Genomic DNA, 17,385 nt, shown 5'->3' on the forward strand with positions numbered 1-17,385 from the left:
ACTCCAGCTTGCAGATATAAGGCCCCTTCTCTCTTACAGTCAAGAAATCATGTGAGCTGTCTTCATCCCCTCCCCTCATATACCTCCCCATGACATTTGGGAGGAGAGCAGGGAAAAGAGGAAGAAATGTGAGGGGCTGAGCATTTAAGTGAAATACTGAACTACTTAAATGATTACACTTTAACGGAAAGATCCTGAAATATGATAATTGTAAAATTAAGTTAAACTCCATGCAGCTACAGAGGAAGATTATATTCATTAGAGGAAATTAAAAGCCACTTGTGGTGTTTAAAATGTTTGATCCCACTATACTTATGTGCCTGTTTAGAAATAATTATTTTTTAAAAAAAGATAAGTAGATCTTAAGCATTAAATGCTTACTAGTTGTAACACTTGTTAAATGTCCCAGATCACTAGATACAAATCGGGTTCTATTTATCTAGAGGCTTTACAGGATAGTAACAATGTAAAGACTAGGAGGAAATGTATATGATAGTTATTAATGATGTTTTAAATAATTATTTATATCTTAATAAAAGAGATGGCCCCTGGGTGTTTGAATTGTTCAAACAAAGAACAAGAACAAAATTTGAAACAATCCAGATTTTATTTTTTTAAGATTTTATACATTTATTTGAGAGAATGCAAGAGAGAGAGAGAGAGAGAGGGAGAGAGCATGAATGGGTGGGAGCAGCAGAGGATGAGGGAGAAGCAGACTCTCTGCTGAGCACAGAACTCAAGGTGGGGCTCAATCCCAGGACCCTGACATCATGACCTGAGCCAAACAAGGGCAGATGCTTAATGGACTTAGCCACCAGGTGGCCAAAAAAACAATCCAGATTTTAACTGATCATGTTTGCCATTGATAAGAGCTGGTAGTTATTAAGCACCAGCTGGATAACAACCTTTTATAGTCATTATTTCTTATCCTTGCACTGGCCAACTAACTCATCCCATTTTACAGAGGAAGACTGTGAGGCTGAGAGATATTAAATCTGTCCTAGATTACCAGGCTAATAATTGCCGGAATCAGGTTTCAAAGCCAGATGCATTTGGCCTCCAACGAGGACCATTGTGTTTTTATTACACCTTGATACCTTCCTATTTCTACAGCCATTAAGATTTGTGCTCATTTTACACATTTTTAGTTTTTAAGGCTGCACAGAGATGACCTCTAAGCATCCTCAGAGAATGACATATTGACATATTGACATCTTTTAAATTGAAAAAGATATCATAAAGCAGAAACATTGTAGCTCTTAAGCACCATGGACAGTTATGGAATGCATGACTCTAAAATATTTCCAGGGCAGGGGGATGGAAGTTAACAGAAATTAATAAAGGCTGTGGAAATAAAATAAAAGGTGGATTATCTTGTTTTACTTTTGTTTAGTCAATAGTTTAAAAAGTTGACGTGTTGGAGATGACTCCACTCAAGGGCAGAATTTTCACTTTAGAAAACACTACGAGTGGGGGCACCTGGGTGGCTCAGTCAGTTAAGGTCTGACTCTTGATTTCCGCTCCAGTAATAACCTTAAGGTCTTTGAATCCAGTGCCATTCCTGGCTCCGTGCTCAGCACAGAGTCTGCTTAAGACTCTCTCTCTCTCTCTCCCTCTGCCTTTCCCTCTGCTTAGCTCTCTCTCTCTCTCGCTCAGATAAATAAATAAATACTTAAAAAAGAAAAGAAAAGGGAAGTAAAGAAAAGGAAATGTTGCTAGTGGCAAGGAACATGTGTTTGGTATTTTTCACAACTACTTCTACATGCTTTAGTATTACAAAGAATAGGTAAAACCATTTTGATCCTTTCTATGTTAAAAATTCATAATATTGAGAAAACACTAATTGAGAATGTTTATAAAAGAAATTTAGAGGGGAAAACTGCCCTCCATGGAAAAAGTAATAAATATTTGTTGGGTTGATTTTTATTTGGAGAAAAATGCTTTTTCATTTCTGGCTAATCTCTTCCGAGAATTCTATTTATATAAAAAATTGATTTATTTTTGCTTTGTCAACAATTTTGTATAGATTTCTCTGCGTTTACTCCTGATGAACCTCATGGTAATATGAAATCTTAAATTTATTTGGCACTCTCTATCTCATTATGGAAACACTGATTTACAACTACAACATCCAAAAAATAATCATTTTATGATTCCCTTCTAGTTAGGTAATTAAAATAGATCCCATTGGTAATAAAGTACAAGATTGCCTGAAGTGGTTTCTGGAGGATACAGTTGTGTTTTTCCAATCTGTTAATCTGATTATATCATTTACATTGCTGGCTCCAAAAAAGGAAAAGAAATGATTCAAATTAAGTTAAGAGAAAAGGACAACTCTTTTTATAAATATAATCTTGAGTAAAAAAGACCTGCTACAAAGGATTATTGAGAAATAGGCATACAGGGACGCTTGGGTGGCTCAGTTGGTTGGATGGCTGCCTTCGGCTTAGGTCATGATCCCAGAGTCCCGGGATGGAGTCCTGCATTGGGCTCCCAGCTCCATGGGGAGTCTGCTTCTCCCTCTCCTCGTTCATGCTCTCTCTCACTGTCTCTCTCTCAAATAAATAAAATCTTAAAAAAAAAGAAAAGAAAAGAAAGAAGCATAAAACTGCAGATAAAGGAATGAATTATACATATACACACATATATAATATTACATACACAATATGTAGTAATGCATCCATTCAAGTGATATATTTGAGTATATAGTAAGGAGTAATGTGTATGTATAATGTACACATGTACATATATATATAATGGATGTGTATATATATTTACACACATATAATACATCCTTTTATTTGATATTGTATGCTTGTAAGCCTATCATTTTGTGTGTATTTTAGTTTATTTTTTAAAAGATTTATTTATTGGGGCACCTGGGTGGCTCAGTGGGTTAAAGCCTCTGCCTTCGGCTCACGTCATGGTCCCAGGGTCCTGAGATGGAGCCCCGTATCGGGCTCTCTGCTCAGCAGGGAGCCTGCTTCCTCCTCTCTCTCTCTGCCTGCCTCTCTGCTTACTTGTGATCTCTGTCAAAGAGGGAGAGAGAGCATGAGTGGGAGGGCCAAAGGGAGAGGGAGAGAATCCCAAGCAGACTCCACGCTGAGCTCAGAGCCATGGTCACGATAACATGACCCTGCATTCACTGCCTGAGTGGAAACCAAGGGTCGTCTTAACCAACTGTGCCACCCAGGTGCCCCCATTTTGTGTCTATTTTAAACAAATGATGTTAGGAATATTCACCCAAATGTTAATAGAGGTTGCCGGCAGGTGGCAGGATTCCAGGTAATTTCTATTTTTTTTTTCTTCATTCTGTCCTGAGTTATTTTGCTTTCACAATAAGTGCGTATATTTCTATAAAAACAGTAAGAGATTTTTCAAAAACAAAAATCCAAAAGTTTTGATTACAGATAGGAAACTACCGTCCACTTCGGATTCTACACAATCAAACAAGAAGCACACACTGAATCGGCCGTGTGCCCAGCACAAAGATAGGGTACCATGTTTGCTTCCAGTCCCCGGTCTTTCTTCATGAGTTCCACAGCCAATTCAACAGCAACATTTATTAGCAACTTACTGTCCTCATGCCATCCCAAAACATCATTTTTGGTTTTTAGAGAAACAAGAACCGGTGCACCGGCATGGCTCAGTTGGTTAAGAGTCCACCTTTGGCTCAGGTCCTGATCCTGGAGGCCACAGATGGAGCCCCACATCAGGCTCTGTGCTCAGCAGGTAGAGAGTCTGCTCCTTCCTCTCCTTCTGCCCCTCTCTCCTGCCCCCCACCCCGTGAGCACATCCTTGCGCCCCGCGCTCGTACTCTCTTTCACTCTCAAATAAATAAAATCTTTGAAAAAAAAAAAACAAACACCATCTTCCTGTTTTTCGAATTAATTTGCTTACATAACCTTTAATCCAATGATAACAATTACAACAATAAGTACAACAGGCTGGTAAGCACTAAGTAGCTCAACTTAATAGGAGCAGAAGTGTGTGGGTGGCTCAAGTTGGTTTCCCCAGGAAACACACTGAAATGAAGATTCGGTTACAGGAAGTTCATTGATAATTGTTGTCAGAACAGCACACATACAGAAATGAAGTGGAAAAAGCCCATAATTGGCCAGAGGGAGATCTGCAATGTGGTAATGGCAGAGGCGTTAACTAATTCCTGGAGGAGCTCTGGGGCTGAGATGGCTCTTAAGTTGTTTCAAAACAATGCAAGGACCTGGGCATTTAGGTGGCTCAGTCAGTTAAGTGTCTGCTTTCTACTCAGGTCTAGTCCTGTATCCGGCTCCTTGCTCAGGGGAAACCTGCTTCTCCCTCTCTCTCTGCCTGCCTCTCTCCCTGCTTATGCTCTCTCTCTCTCTCTCTGTCTCTTACTCTCTCGCTCTCTCTCAAATAAATAAAAAAATAAAATCTTAAAAAAAAAAAAAAAAAAGCAAGGACCTTTAGTCTCCTATATCTGCTGGCTAATGTGCTGGTCCCAGGACACCAACTTCTTTCTCCCCAGGGCAATTCCTAAAGAGGGATTCAGCTGTGAGCCCCTGGCCCCCCAACATTCCTAACAGTTAAAAGACCAGTATCTCAGTCCTGAGGGGCCGTAAATCTGGGTAGCATGCCCCAGCAACTACCATAGTCCATACTAACAGCACTCAGATCCGTTTGCTTCACACGATGTAATTACCCATAAGGGAACAGCTCCCCTGGGATTCTTACAGGTTTCCCGGCAATTTTTACAAGAGGAAAGTTAGTGGAGTAAACTGTACCTGCCACCATTGCAGCTCATTTCAAGGCCACATCTGATATTCATCGTCTCCTTGCAAATATGTCTGACCTTTGCTAACACCTCCGCAGCTCCAAGTGACTTGCCTTGTAAGGTGACACAGACCATCCCTAAGTGGTCTGAGACCCTTGTCACCATACTCTTTTCAGACTGTGCCAGTTACACTTGTTCATTTATCATTTAAACTGAACAGAGGACTACCAGGATACACCGCCGTGGTCTTCTGGGTGTGAAACATATTCTTTCCTACTTAAGTTGTGTAAAATACACACTGCACTGTTTTCTCCTGATTAGTGGGTTCAATTAACCTCTGGTATGTTGATTCTTTTCTTTTGTACTAATCTATTGTCAGGAGGTGCCCTAAGTGACCGGACACCATTTGTAGCTTCAAATTTGGTGGGGCTCATCTTAAGTCTCCTAGTGGAGGCACTCCCCTTTGAGAGTCGGACCTCCAGATGCACAAAACCTAGAATTGAGAGGATGGGAAGTTCAGACTCCCCAAAGTAGGTTGCTGAGGGCAAAGGCAAATGGAGCCAGCTTGAATTCTACCCGTTGGTTCCATATCCCATCTGGTCAGGCTACCTACTGGAGATGGGGTAATATAGCAGGCTGCTAATTTAGTGTGCATATTGTGTCCTGGAATATAGGGTTCCATATTTGTGGAGCATCATCTCCAAGCTGACACAGCAACTGCACTTCAAAAGGCCATTCCGTACTCTCTGACATCTGCAGCTTCTGGATGATGTGATGTGTAAGCAGCCCAGTGGGTCCTATGGTAATGCACTTGTATTACCAGAAAGGGAATATCTCAGTCTGGAATGATGTTACATAGATTCTAGTTGGTGATACAAATGCTTAGACCCTCAGCTAGCATTGCCAGCTGAGGTTCTGCACACAGAAAACCAAATTTATGTCTAGAATATGCTTGATTCTGGTACAGATTAATCAACTTGTCACCAAGTATCTGACTGGTCTCCCTTGAGGGTTGATGCTGCATCAGAAGCTCAACTTGGTGTTGAGCTGACAACAAGCTGAGCTGAGCTACACTCAGTTCTTGCTGGCAGGTGGACATTTGAACTTGGTAAGTGGAAACCCATCATGTGGGGCCCACACATGCCTTCCATTGTTGCTATTCAGTTCCCAAGCCAGTGTGCCAACACCAGGGTGGCTGTTTGCAGAGGCCACCTGCCATCAGCTAGCCAGGCCATTTCATCCCCTGGGTTGTCATGAACTCAAAGATATTCAAAGATAGTCACACTTCACACCGCTTTCCATAGGTCCAACCACATGTTTTTCCATTAGACCACCTCCTTCCTGATCTTCCAAACTGCTTTCTTTCATGTCCCTGCCCTATCAGCCCAACCACTTGCCATTCTTCTTATGGATTTAATGTATATTCTTATCTTGGACAATCTTCTGATACAAAGTTAATGACCAGACGCACTAAAATGAAACTCTCTCCAATGGATTTCCCCTCACTAATGCCTTTTATGATCACCCCTGAGCTGGACTCACAATCCTATTCTGAAAAAAAAAAAAAGAAGAAGAAGGCAAGCCCCAGACTGTAGAAAATACTGGCAAATCATGCATCTGACAAAGGCTTATATCAAAAATATACAAAGAATTTTCAAAACTCAACTGTAAGGAAACAAATAACCCAATAAAACACAGGAGAAGTCTTGAATAGACACTTCATCAGAGAAGATATTCAGATGGCAAACAAGCACGTGAAAAGGTGCTCCATGTCATCTGTCGCTGGGCAAATGCAACTTAAAATCACATGGAGAAAGTGCTGTGCATTAGAAAGACGTTAGAATGGTGTGTGAGGATATAGAGAAACTAAAATTCTGTACCTTGTTTGGGGGAAGGCAAGCTGGCATAACCATTTTGGAGAAGAGTTTGGCATTTTTAAAAGTTAAACATATACTTAACATATGACCCAACCATCCCTCTCCCAGGTATTTACCCAAGAAGAAAATGAAGACTTAAGTTTGCACAAAAAACTTACATGCATGTTTATAGCATCTTTATTAGTAATCACTGAAAATTGGAAACACCCAAATGTCCTTCACCTGGTGAATAGATGAACAAGCTACAATCATTCATACGATAGATTACTATGTGGCAATTTTAAAAAATGAACCATTAAAGAAGTAAGAACGTGGAAGAATCTTAAATACATTATGTTACATGAAAAAAATCCAGATTCAAAAGGCTACCCACCACAGAATTCCATATAGGACATTCTGGAAGAGGCAAAAGTGTAGAAGCAGAAAACAAATCAGTGGTTGCCAGGGGCTGAGTGTGGAGGCAGAGTCGAGGGGCACCACAAAGGAATTTGGGGGGGATCACAGAGAGGCCCTGGATCTTGATGTTGGTGATGGGTACACAACTATATGCATTTGTCAAAACTCACAGAACTGTATACCAGAAACAATGGATTTTACTGTATACAATTTATTTTAAAAGCCTAGAGATTTCCAGTTAAATAATAGTTGATGCATTTGCTGGCAGTAATCAACTATTTGATTGTTCCCTGAAAACCAGCATCTTTACATTTGTAACTATATAATATGGACCATCTGTTTTAAAATAGCTTTCTCATGATGTCACTTTTTAAAATTGATATGTCTAGAAATGTATACTAGGAAAAAAAATTAGACTTGACCTCAAAGAGCATGTGTTAAATGGTATTTTTTTTCCCCCTTTCATACCTGGAAATACACATTTAAGGGACAGATAGAGAGAAAAATCTCTTCCATTTGTGAAACTGTCAAACTCTCCAATCCGAAACCCACCCAGAATATAGAAGACAGGCTTGCCTAGAGCAGGGCTCCCCTGTGTTTATGAGCGCCTGACTCTGTGGGGGAATATGTGTTTGTTTGGAAGGACTTTCACACAACCACTGTGCTCTTCACAAGATGAGTGATGTTCAGGACTCCTTCACGAGCTTGGGGAATGGGTCTGGGGCTGAGGCAGTGGTTGCTGGCAATAGGGCCCATTTCGATGCTTCTAAGTAAACAGTTCCAGGTAGGGGTTCATGTGGTATGGGCAACTTTTTGTTCTCTGCTTGGTCTTGCTCTTCAACAGGAAAATTCCCACTCTATCCTATTACATCAGGAAGGCCTCACAGAACATCGGGACCACAGAAAGAGTCCTCCACAATGTCCAGTAACTCACATGTTGTAGCCAGTTCGAGTTTAGCATCTGGCAAGGGGTAGTGAGGAAGGACAATGCATGAGGGAATTCAGGGTGCTAGCCCGGTGTCCTGGACATGTCATGACTAGGAGATCCCTAGATGGATGATCTCAAGGACAAGATCATGCAGTTTTGTACTGGTCCAAAGTTCTCAATGTACCCTTGAATGCATGAAATATATGTTGGGATTGGGAGATAAGAACCTGCAGGTTAGAAGGACCAGGTTTATTCAAGGAATGGGAAGTGAGAGTAAAAGTCCTTATGGACTGAGAAGGAAATCTCAGAATTCCAGAATTTGGAAGGGAAACAATCCTGCAAGTATTTTATGTTGCTAAAGAGGAGTAGGGTTGGAAGTTGCTGGAATTAAGGGAGCCAAATTAGGAGATTAGGGTACTGATTGGCTCATCACATCATTAGTTCATTTGCTCATTCATTCATACAACAAATAACTCTTGGTGAGCATTATGTGCCAGATATTAGGTGTTTGAGCCACGGCAATGAGCAAGTATTTTCTGGTAAATACAGGGATGGTAGTTGGGGAGACTTAGTAAACAAGTAAGAAAAGCTCTATAAAACAGCGATTTCAGAATTGAGATTTCCTGGGGTTTTTAAATCCCAGATCCAGGCACTTAATAACAATGTGACTTGTAAGTTATTTAACTCATTTGTGGCTCAGTTTTCTTATTTGTCCAATAAAAATACTAAGTGCCTACTTCATAGGATTGTTGTGATTAATGTGGTAATTAGCATAAAGTTTTAGAACAGTGCCTGAAACATAGTAAGCACTCAATAACTATTAAAAGTGTAAACAGATGTATACTTTAATATCAGGTAGTGAAAAGGACTATAAAGAAAAATAATTCAGAGTTGGGGGGATAGAGCATGGTGGTAGGGCTGTTTTGCATCAAGTATTGAGAGGAAGTTCTCTCTGGGGTAAGTGACATATGAACAAGGACCTGAATGGTGTGAGAGAACAAGTCATGCAAAAGTCTGTGGGAAGAGTATTTCAGGTAGCAGGAACAAAAGCCCTGGGGCAGGAAAGACCTTTAAGGCCTAAGAAAGGTGGTGGAGAAAAAGATGCAGAAAAAGAAAATTTTATTTTATTTTATTTTATTTATTTGAGAGAAGAGAGAGACAGCATGCAAGGGACAGAGGGAGAAGCAGAAACAGACTCCACGAGAAGCCGGAGGTGGGGCTCAATCCCCTGAGCCAAATGTAGCCACTTAACCCACTGAACTACCCAGGCTCCCCGCTGAAGACTGCTGAGATCCAATCCCTAACCCACTGTGCTCCTCCTATCTGCGCTCTTGGAAGATAAGCCCTCTGTGGGGTCTGGTTACCTACAGCAGAGATGAGGCAACTTGAGCTTAATGGTGTGACATATATATATATATGTCATATAGATATATATATATATTTTCTATACCAAAAATGCTACTGATAAGTTAGAAGGTATTTACAGCTCCATAGTCTTGTGTGTGTGTATCTATCTATATTTTAAAGAAAGGTAAAGAATTATTTAAAATAAAATATCTTGGGTGCCTGGGTGGCTCAGTTGCTAAGTGTTTGCCTTCGGCTCAGGTCATGATCCCAGAGCCCTTTATTGGAGACCCCTGTCAGGCTCCCTGCTGGGAGGCCTGTTTCTCCCCATCCCACTCCCACTGCTTGTGTTTCCTCTCTCACCATCGCTCTCTGTCAAATAAATAAATAAAATCTTTAAAAATATATATATTTTAAAAAGGTAATAAAGGTAATAAAAGCCTGTAACTATGTACTAACATCCCATTAAGGTCTGGAGTAAAATGAGTAAAGATTGACTCTACATGGCACAAATAAGACTATAAATAGCTTCATGTGAATTAAGATTTTTGTCTCCAAATGAAACAGGGCAGGTTTTGCTGCCAAAGTGCTGCAAAAAGACTTTTGGGTTTTCAGTGCTTTTTGATTCTGGAATTACGGGTAAAGGATTGGGAACCTGTAATGATTTCCTTGGGAGAAAATCAGAACTCTAAGGAGCAACACGCCGAAGATAAAATAAAAACCAAAATCGAAAAAAATCTGTGCAACAAAGAGCCTTAGCACTGTTTTTGAAATAATTCCTACTTGCTAAGTATAAACTCTTCTACTTGAGCTATTTTAACGACTCTCCCCTCTCAGGTGGGTGCCGATCAGAACAGTGCATGATTTTTGAGAAGGAAGAAATTGAGGGGCTAGGAGCCCCTGAGGTCAGCCCAGGGCCCACACCAGGTTACAAAGTTGATGGTATATATCTGTGGCTCTAAGTTCCCGGTGGCCGGAACGACCTTTTACATAGAAGAAAACTTTGCCAGTTTTTCTCTCTATTCAGCAAATTTTGTTTCTCAGGTCGACATGTTTTGGAACAAGAGTGGGAGTTAAGCCTTAATGTTAGTTAGTGTCAGTATGAGAGTTCCCAGATAGACTGAATCTTCATAGCTCTTTGGAGCACACAGAAACATTGCATTTATTCTCAGTAACATCTGACATCTAGAAGGTACAAACAGATACAATAGCAATAACCTGAACAATGTTCCTCTTTCCATGAATGTTTATTAAACCTTTAGTGTCAGAAGCTTCGAAACAATCGAAACAGCAACGGGTATGTAAGTTACCTTGGTGTTAAGGAGCTGCTGCTGTGGGCCCCTAGTCCTCGCGTCCCCGGGGTCTCAGCTCCTCCTCGCCCTCCGCCCCCCCCACCCCCCACCCCGGGCTCGGGGGGCCGCCCGGCCTTCCGCCGCGGGGCTCCGGCCACCAGGGGGCGCTGCGGCCCCCCTCTCCCGGGAGCGGCCGAGCCAGCCCGGTGGGTGTTTCTCTCCCTCTCGCGCTCTCTCCTCCCGGCCTCACATCCGGGTCTGGAGCGCGGCCGCCGCTGTCAGTGTTGGTGCGGGCGCGTCGGGGGCCGGGCCGGGGCGCAGTAAATGGCGGCGGAGGGAGGCGGAGCGGCGGCCACGCTCCGCTCAGAGCCCCCGAAACTTTAGACTCGCAGCCCCACAACTTTCCGGGAAGTGCCGCCGCTGCGGGGGCGTGGACGGAAGGGGAAGCCGAGGCGGGAAGTCTTGTGGGGTGGGGGACGCTGCGGGGAGCCGGGGAGACTCGAACCCGCGGCGGGAGCGGTGGCGGAGTCCGCCCCTGCCTCGCGCCGCCGCGGCCCCCGCCTCCTTGCCCGCGCCCTCCCCTCGGCCTCCGAGCCGGAGCCCGAGCCCGAGCCGCGCGCCGCGCCGAGCCCGGGACTGCGCGGGGCCTCGCAGGCGGCGGCGCCGCGCCGAGCCCCGCCGGGCCCCCTCCTCGCGACCTCCGGGCCCTGTTGCTCGGGCGCCCCCAGCGCGCGTGAGGCCGGGGTTGGGGCTCCCCGCGGCTTCGCGGGGCCAGGAGGAGGCCGGGCCGCGCGCAGCCCCCGCTGTCCCGGGGTCGTGGGGCCGGGTCCCAGGTCTTGCATGCGGGGCGGGGCGGCCGTGAGCCGGAGGCGAAGATGGAAGGCTTAACGCTGAGCGATGCGGAGCAGAAATACTACTCGGATCTCTTCTCCTACTGCGACATCGAGAGCACCAAGAAGGTGGCGGCCAACGGGCGGGTGCTGGAGCTATTCCGGGCCGCGCAGCTGCCCAACGACGTGGTCCTCCAGGTAACGCCGCCGCCCTCGCCTCCGGACGCGTCCTGGGCTCTGCCGGACGCCGACCGCTCGCTTCCCGGCGGCTCCGGCCTCGGGCCGTCCGCCTCCGGGGGTGGGGGGTGGGCGCCGTTTCCAGCAGCGCCGGCTGTGGGCTTGTACCCCCGGGCTGGGGCCGCAGGTGCTCGGGCGGCCCAGACTCGCGCCGCGGTCGAGGGGGAGGGGTCGCTGTTAGAGGACAAAAGTCACGCAGGGACATGGTGGGGGTTGTGGGGGGCGGAGGTCTGTGTATTAAATCTGAAGAGACCAAGTCCATCGTCTCTCGGCTGCCCCTCAGAATGTGTTTTTCGGCATTGGAAGAGCAACTTCAGATGAAGGATCTTGGATTGTGACCATGTCTTTGAATCCTAGATCCTGGTGTGTAGAACAGGACTCTTCGGTTCCTGCAGAGTAGTAAAGTTACCGGTATAGGTAAAATTTTTTTTTTTTAATTCTTGAATTAGCCAGCAGACGTCACAAAGAAGCCGTTTTCTTAAGGAAGCTGAATTCTTGGGGGAGATCAAAAATTTGAGTAGTTTGCAAGTAGATATGTATGGAAAGAACTTGTAGTTAGTGTGGCTGATGTAAACTGGACAGTTTTCCATTGCCATTCGGTAACATTTGGTGGAACTTGTGGATTCGGGTTGGGAGAGAAGTATTGAGCAGCTGGAACTCAAACGTGCATATTTGCCTAAATCCGATCTGTAGCCCTAGAGGACCAAGCAGAGTAAATTTTGAGCTTTGTCTATCACATCTGTTTTTTAAAAAGGAGGTTTCCTAGAAGTTCTTATCTAATATATGTAGTGAACATTGTTGTTACTCTGTTTAATGATTCATGGTTGCTAGTCTATCTAAACAGCATATTAGGAACAGATTTTAAGCTTTCATTTTTATGATGATCCAAGCCACTTACCCACATCTCCAAAACTTAGAGCCATATGCATGGGTATAATGTAGTATACTGCAGAGAGCACTAAATCAGGAGCTTTGAGGCCCGGGTCTTTGACCCCATTTTCTTGTTCACCCAGTGGGACTTTGGGCCAGGCACTTCCACTCTTAAAGTGCAGATGTGGTCATTTAAAGAGTGAGAGTCAGGCAGGTTCCTTCTAACAAAAATTCTGGAAGTATAAAAATGTCCACAAAAGTCTCTCTGCTTTAGAACTTGCCTGTGCATTAACTATGACTTAGTTGAATGAGTTCTGCCCTTTTGCATAATCTTGAATGTTTTATATTGGTTTTTTAAAAACTTGGGAGGAGAAGTTGGGTGTCTTAGATACTAACCTGTGGGAGATTCAAATTTTTGTGCTACTGTAAAGGGACAGAGATTAAATGTTTTAAACTTCGCTGGCCACAGTGTCTCTCCAGTATTCTTTGTTTTTGTTTTTGCAACCCTTTAAAAATGGAAAAACCATTCTTACCTCAAGGGTGCATGAAACTGGGCCTGTAGTTTGCTGACCCCAGCTAAGAATGGTGGTGACTGCGTGGGGTCCCTTGCTTACCTCATATGGCTTTGGAGTTAGACTTTTAGAGGTCTGGTCAGGACATGCACATTAATGCTATTGCCCTTTTTCCTGGCAATTGAAAAACATACTTTCAAGTCATTTAGGAACTAAAATTAAGGCGAAACTTTTCAAGTTTTAGTTCCTTTATGTTTTTGGGGTGGAGAGGAGCTGAAATAAACTGAGTCTTTATTACTTTTTTAAATGGTGCCAGAAGATTTTTGGAATTTTAGCATATTATTTAGGATAGACAAATCAGTATTAATTAACCTTTGCTTGACATATGTTTAATCAAGTTATTTTTACATTTTGCTCAGTTTTGTTAACATTTGAAAATAAATTCTGGTTGCCTTTCAATATAAAGAAAGGGCTTAAATAGCATAAATATTCAGAATTCAGTTACGAGTTAGAAGCTTTAGTACCTCCCTGAAACAAAACTCTTAGAGTATTATATACTAAATAGTATTTTGGGTATCTTGAAGGCAGTTTACTTAAAAATCTGCCTAAGACATAAAATGTGAGACAAAAGGGGACTATGGATTTAGTTCTCTTAAGCGTGTTTGGGATTGTCTGAAAACATAGCCGCCTGTTGCTTTCTAAGTGAGGAACATTCGGGTCAACTTGAGTGTATTGAGTCAACTACTTAACTGGGCTAGGCATTTGCAGGACATGGAAAGAGGAGTGAGAATCTCTCAAGGACCTTGTAAACTACCCGGATACACACGTGTAACATAAAATACCATGTGAATATGTAGGAGAGGTTTGAAGGAGGTATGATCAGGAAAGTGTCTTTGACTTAATTGAGATGGGACTTTAAATTAGTGTGGAGTGAGGGCAGTGGAATGGAGGACTTCCCGACAGAAAACATGACGGAAGGTAGAAAGTGTAGGAGCCTTTTCAAGGAGTAGCAGATAGGTTTGCTGAAGCTGGAGTGTGTCTTAGGGATAATGGAACATAGAATTAGAAAGAGACCATATTATATTAAGAAAGACCCTAAAGAACACGCAGAAGATTTCATATTTCAGTAGGCAGTGGAAACTTGTTGGTTTTTGACCTAAAGTGAGGAAAGGTAGAGTCAGCGGAAGGAGGCTCGTGCAGTGGTCTCCAACAGTTGCAAGGTAATGGGCATCCAGACCCAGGTGACAGCTGTAGAATAGGAAACAGATCTGGATGAACAGGTCTGAGTTACTGAAGGGCTGCTGGGTAGACACTCTGTGAGGTGCTTTGTTGGATAGTGTTGAATTGAGGCCAGATTATCAAGGCTGGGTGGAGAGCTTTGAACTAATTGTAAAGGTAACAGGGAGGTGTAGTTTAAGAGAAGTGACTCATAAAAGCCGTGCTTTACAAGACTTTCAGGAGATCAGTGCAACTGGAGTTAGAGGGAAGAAGCTGGAGATGAATTTGGGGATCCATTCTCTGTTGCATTTATGAAGTGGTGAGGAACTGGGTCATGGTGCTCAAATGCAGGAGTGGGGGACATTGTGGGGAGGATGATTTTGTCTCCCCGGAGGCATTTGGCACTGTCTGGAGACCTTTCTGGTTGTCATAACTTGCAGGGAGGGAGCAGTTCTACTGGCATCTAGGGGAGAGAGGCCAGTGATGCTGAAAGACATCCTACAGTGCAAGGAGAGCCCCCACAACAAAGGTGTATCTGGGCCCAGATGTTAGCCAGTGGTCCTGAGATTGAGAAATCCTCACCTGGACTCTGGTGGTAACAGTGGGACTGAAAATGAGGCTAGAAATTAGGTAGGCTTGATGGCCTGGGTGATGCTTAGAGGGAAGAATAGAGCAAGGATTGGACTCTCTTGGACACTACTCACCACTTAGAAAAGGGGCAGAAAGAGAGCCCGATTTTTAAAAAGATTCTGGTGACTTTGATTTCCCGCCTTTTGAGGTGGTGGTGGAAGTCTCTAGGAGATAGTTGGAAACTCGTGGACATTTGTCCACACTGAGTACTTGTTCTTACAGTGAAATTCAGGTATTTGGGCATCTTCCTCTGCCTTTCTGACCCAGGTATCTCAGGGTTAGGGGCCAGACAGCTGCTTACACTGTGAGCATGCGTGTACACATCAGGGCTTTGATTAATGTAGTAGTTTTCAGCATTTGTTAATAAAAATCATGAGAAGGCTGAGTCATCTGGGGGAATGAGGATAGAGAACAAAGAACAGAGGGCTGAGGACTGAAGGAGGAAGGAGCTGGCATTTATTGAGTGTGTGTTATGTGCCTTTTACTGGGCAAGTCATTTTCATGCAAGAACTCATTTGATCCTTACAAGAACCAGTGAAGTGGGTATTATTTTTTATTTATTAACAGGAATGTGATAGGCAGAGAAGTTAAATAATTTGTTAGTGAATAAAGCATCTCTCCTTTACCATTATTCCTTGCTACCTTTCAGCTTTTTCCTTTCACTGTTCATGTGATTGGTTTACCCATAGTTCTTCTGAAGAGCAGAGATTTAAGATTGTTTGATTTTGAGTTATGTATGGATTTCCTCTTTGCATAGTGAATAGTTATATGTATGATGCTGTCTTGAGACACAGCCACTTAAGAGAAATAGGAAGAAGATCTTGTAGTTGGTATCCTGTGCATAGAGATACAGTTTACGTTACAACTGTCAGACATTTTGAAGTATATTCATTACACTGGTTTTGGAATAGTAGAGTAAGACTGGTGCTGAGTGTGAAGGTTTGTTTTGGCGACAGTGTGTCAATAGACAAAGTGAATGAACTAAAGCTTTATAGAATTGTGCTCCACAGCAGAGGGGAACAGGACTGGGTGGAGAAAAATTTGGTTCATAGAATTTAATCATGAGGAATTTTGCCCTTTGCTGAGCAAAGAATAAATATTTATTGACTTAAAAATCAGAAGTAATTTATTTTTTTAAGATTATGGAAGGTATGCTACTACATTAATGAGTATGTTTTCTTAGCTTTTACTTAAATCCTCCATTTGGGGAAATATTTTAAAACTTCATATAGACTTTGAGTGCATAATAGCTTGATAAAAGGTTCTAGTACTAACAGTTCTTTCGTTGAAGGTTATAACCAATGTACCCCTATTCATGAAGCTCAAAAAATCTTTAAGGTCATTTGTGTTGAACAACATCTTGGTAGAATATTTGAATAACACATTAATTTAATGGGTGAAAAATGACAACAGTGAAATAGAAACCATTTTGTCTTTCTAATTTTGTTCGATTATAAGATCTACTCATTAGTGATAATATTAAAATAGGGAAGCAGAGCTTCATTTGTTCATTGAAAGTTATAAAGGTAATACAAGTAAATGTCAGGTTTGTTATTTTGGGGTAGTGATTTCTTATTTGTAATTTCTGAATCACTAAAATAATTATAACAAATTACAAAAATCTTGCCTTTAATCAGACACTTTCTGTACATGATTGAAAAACAGCATACTGTTAGTGAGAGAAGTCCTACTTAATGGCTTTTTGTAGTGTCATATTTACTTTTTAAATTTATTTTTCCTATATCATATTATGCTAGTTTTAGTCTTTTAAATTAATAGTCCAGAGTTAGAGTCTCAGTATTTGGGGAGCTCATGCTTAGGATTTTGATGGAGCTGTAAGAGAGAGGCTGGTAATAAGGAGCACTAAACATGGGAGGCAAATTCTGGTCCTGTCTTTAGCTAGCCTTGTGACCTTGAACAGATCACTTAATGTCTTGGATTTTTCTTCTCACAGCCTGAAGTGATTGGATTGGGTTTTCCAAAGGTGTTACAGTGTCAAAATGGCCCTTGTGCTGTAGTGTCAAAATGGCCCTTCTTGCCAGCCACACCTTTAAGAACAGAACACAGTCTTGAAATTAGTTGCTCCATGGTTTTAACACATTGATTTGTTACATTCTTTTGAAGACAGTCTCAGCCTGGAATGCTGAAGTGACTATATGTGTATATATACATGTGTGTATATACACAGATGCGCACACACACAGGAGCAGGAACTAATTAAAGGGTTGTAAGGTCCGTGGTTCCTAATTCTTCAGCTGTTTGGCCAGTGAAAATTTGAAATGGGTGATAAGACTTGACATTTCTCCTTTTCCTTCATACATGTTTCATTTTCTATAGCCTTTCCTGTGATAGATTTATATCTTCATTCATCTTTTCCCTCCTTTACTTCTATATAAAGAATCCATGTCTGGTGGGTTGTATATATAGGCATGACATAAAAATCAGGACATAATAACTTTGGCTCAGAAATCTTTTTTTAAGTTCATACCGTATACTAA

At 42.5% G+C, this 17,385-nt stretch overlaps 1 protein-coding gene across 6 annotated transcripts in view; it reads left to right on the top strand.

Annotated features, from left to right (window-relative positions):
- The first annotated feature begins 11,245 nt into the window (after positions 1-11,245).
- REPS1 (RALBP1 associated Eps domain containing 1) overlaps positions 11,246-17,385 on the top strand; it is an 82,071-nt gene continuing 75,931 nt past the window's right edge. For 2 of the 6 annotated variants that reach the window (XM_004740310.3, XM_004740313.3), the window contains exon 1: positions 11,252-11,618. In XM_004740310.3, the coding sequence (XP_004740367.1) occupies positions 11,466-11,618 (153 nt within the window). In that variant the 5' untranslated portion in view covers positions 11,252-11,465. Of the gene's footprint in view, positions 11,619-17,385 lie in introns of all 6 variants that reach the window. The other 4 variants (XM_045066308.1, XM_004740311.3, XM_045066307.1 and 1 more) reach the window with 4 other exon arrangements.

Source organism: Mustela putorius, unplaced genomic scaffold (genome assembly GCF_011764305.1).
Source record: "Mustela putorius furo isolate JIRA1106 unplaced genomic scaffold, ASM1176430v1.1 tig00003863_pilon_pilon_pilon, whole genome shotgun sequence".
Classification (NCBI taxonomy): domain Eukaryota; kingdom Metazoa; phylum Chordata; class Mammalia; order Carnivora; family Mustelidae; genus Mustela; species Mustela putorius.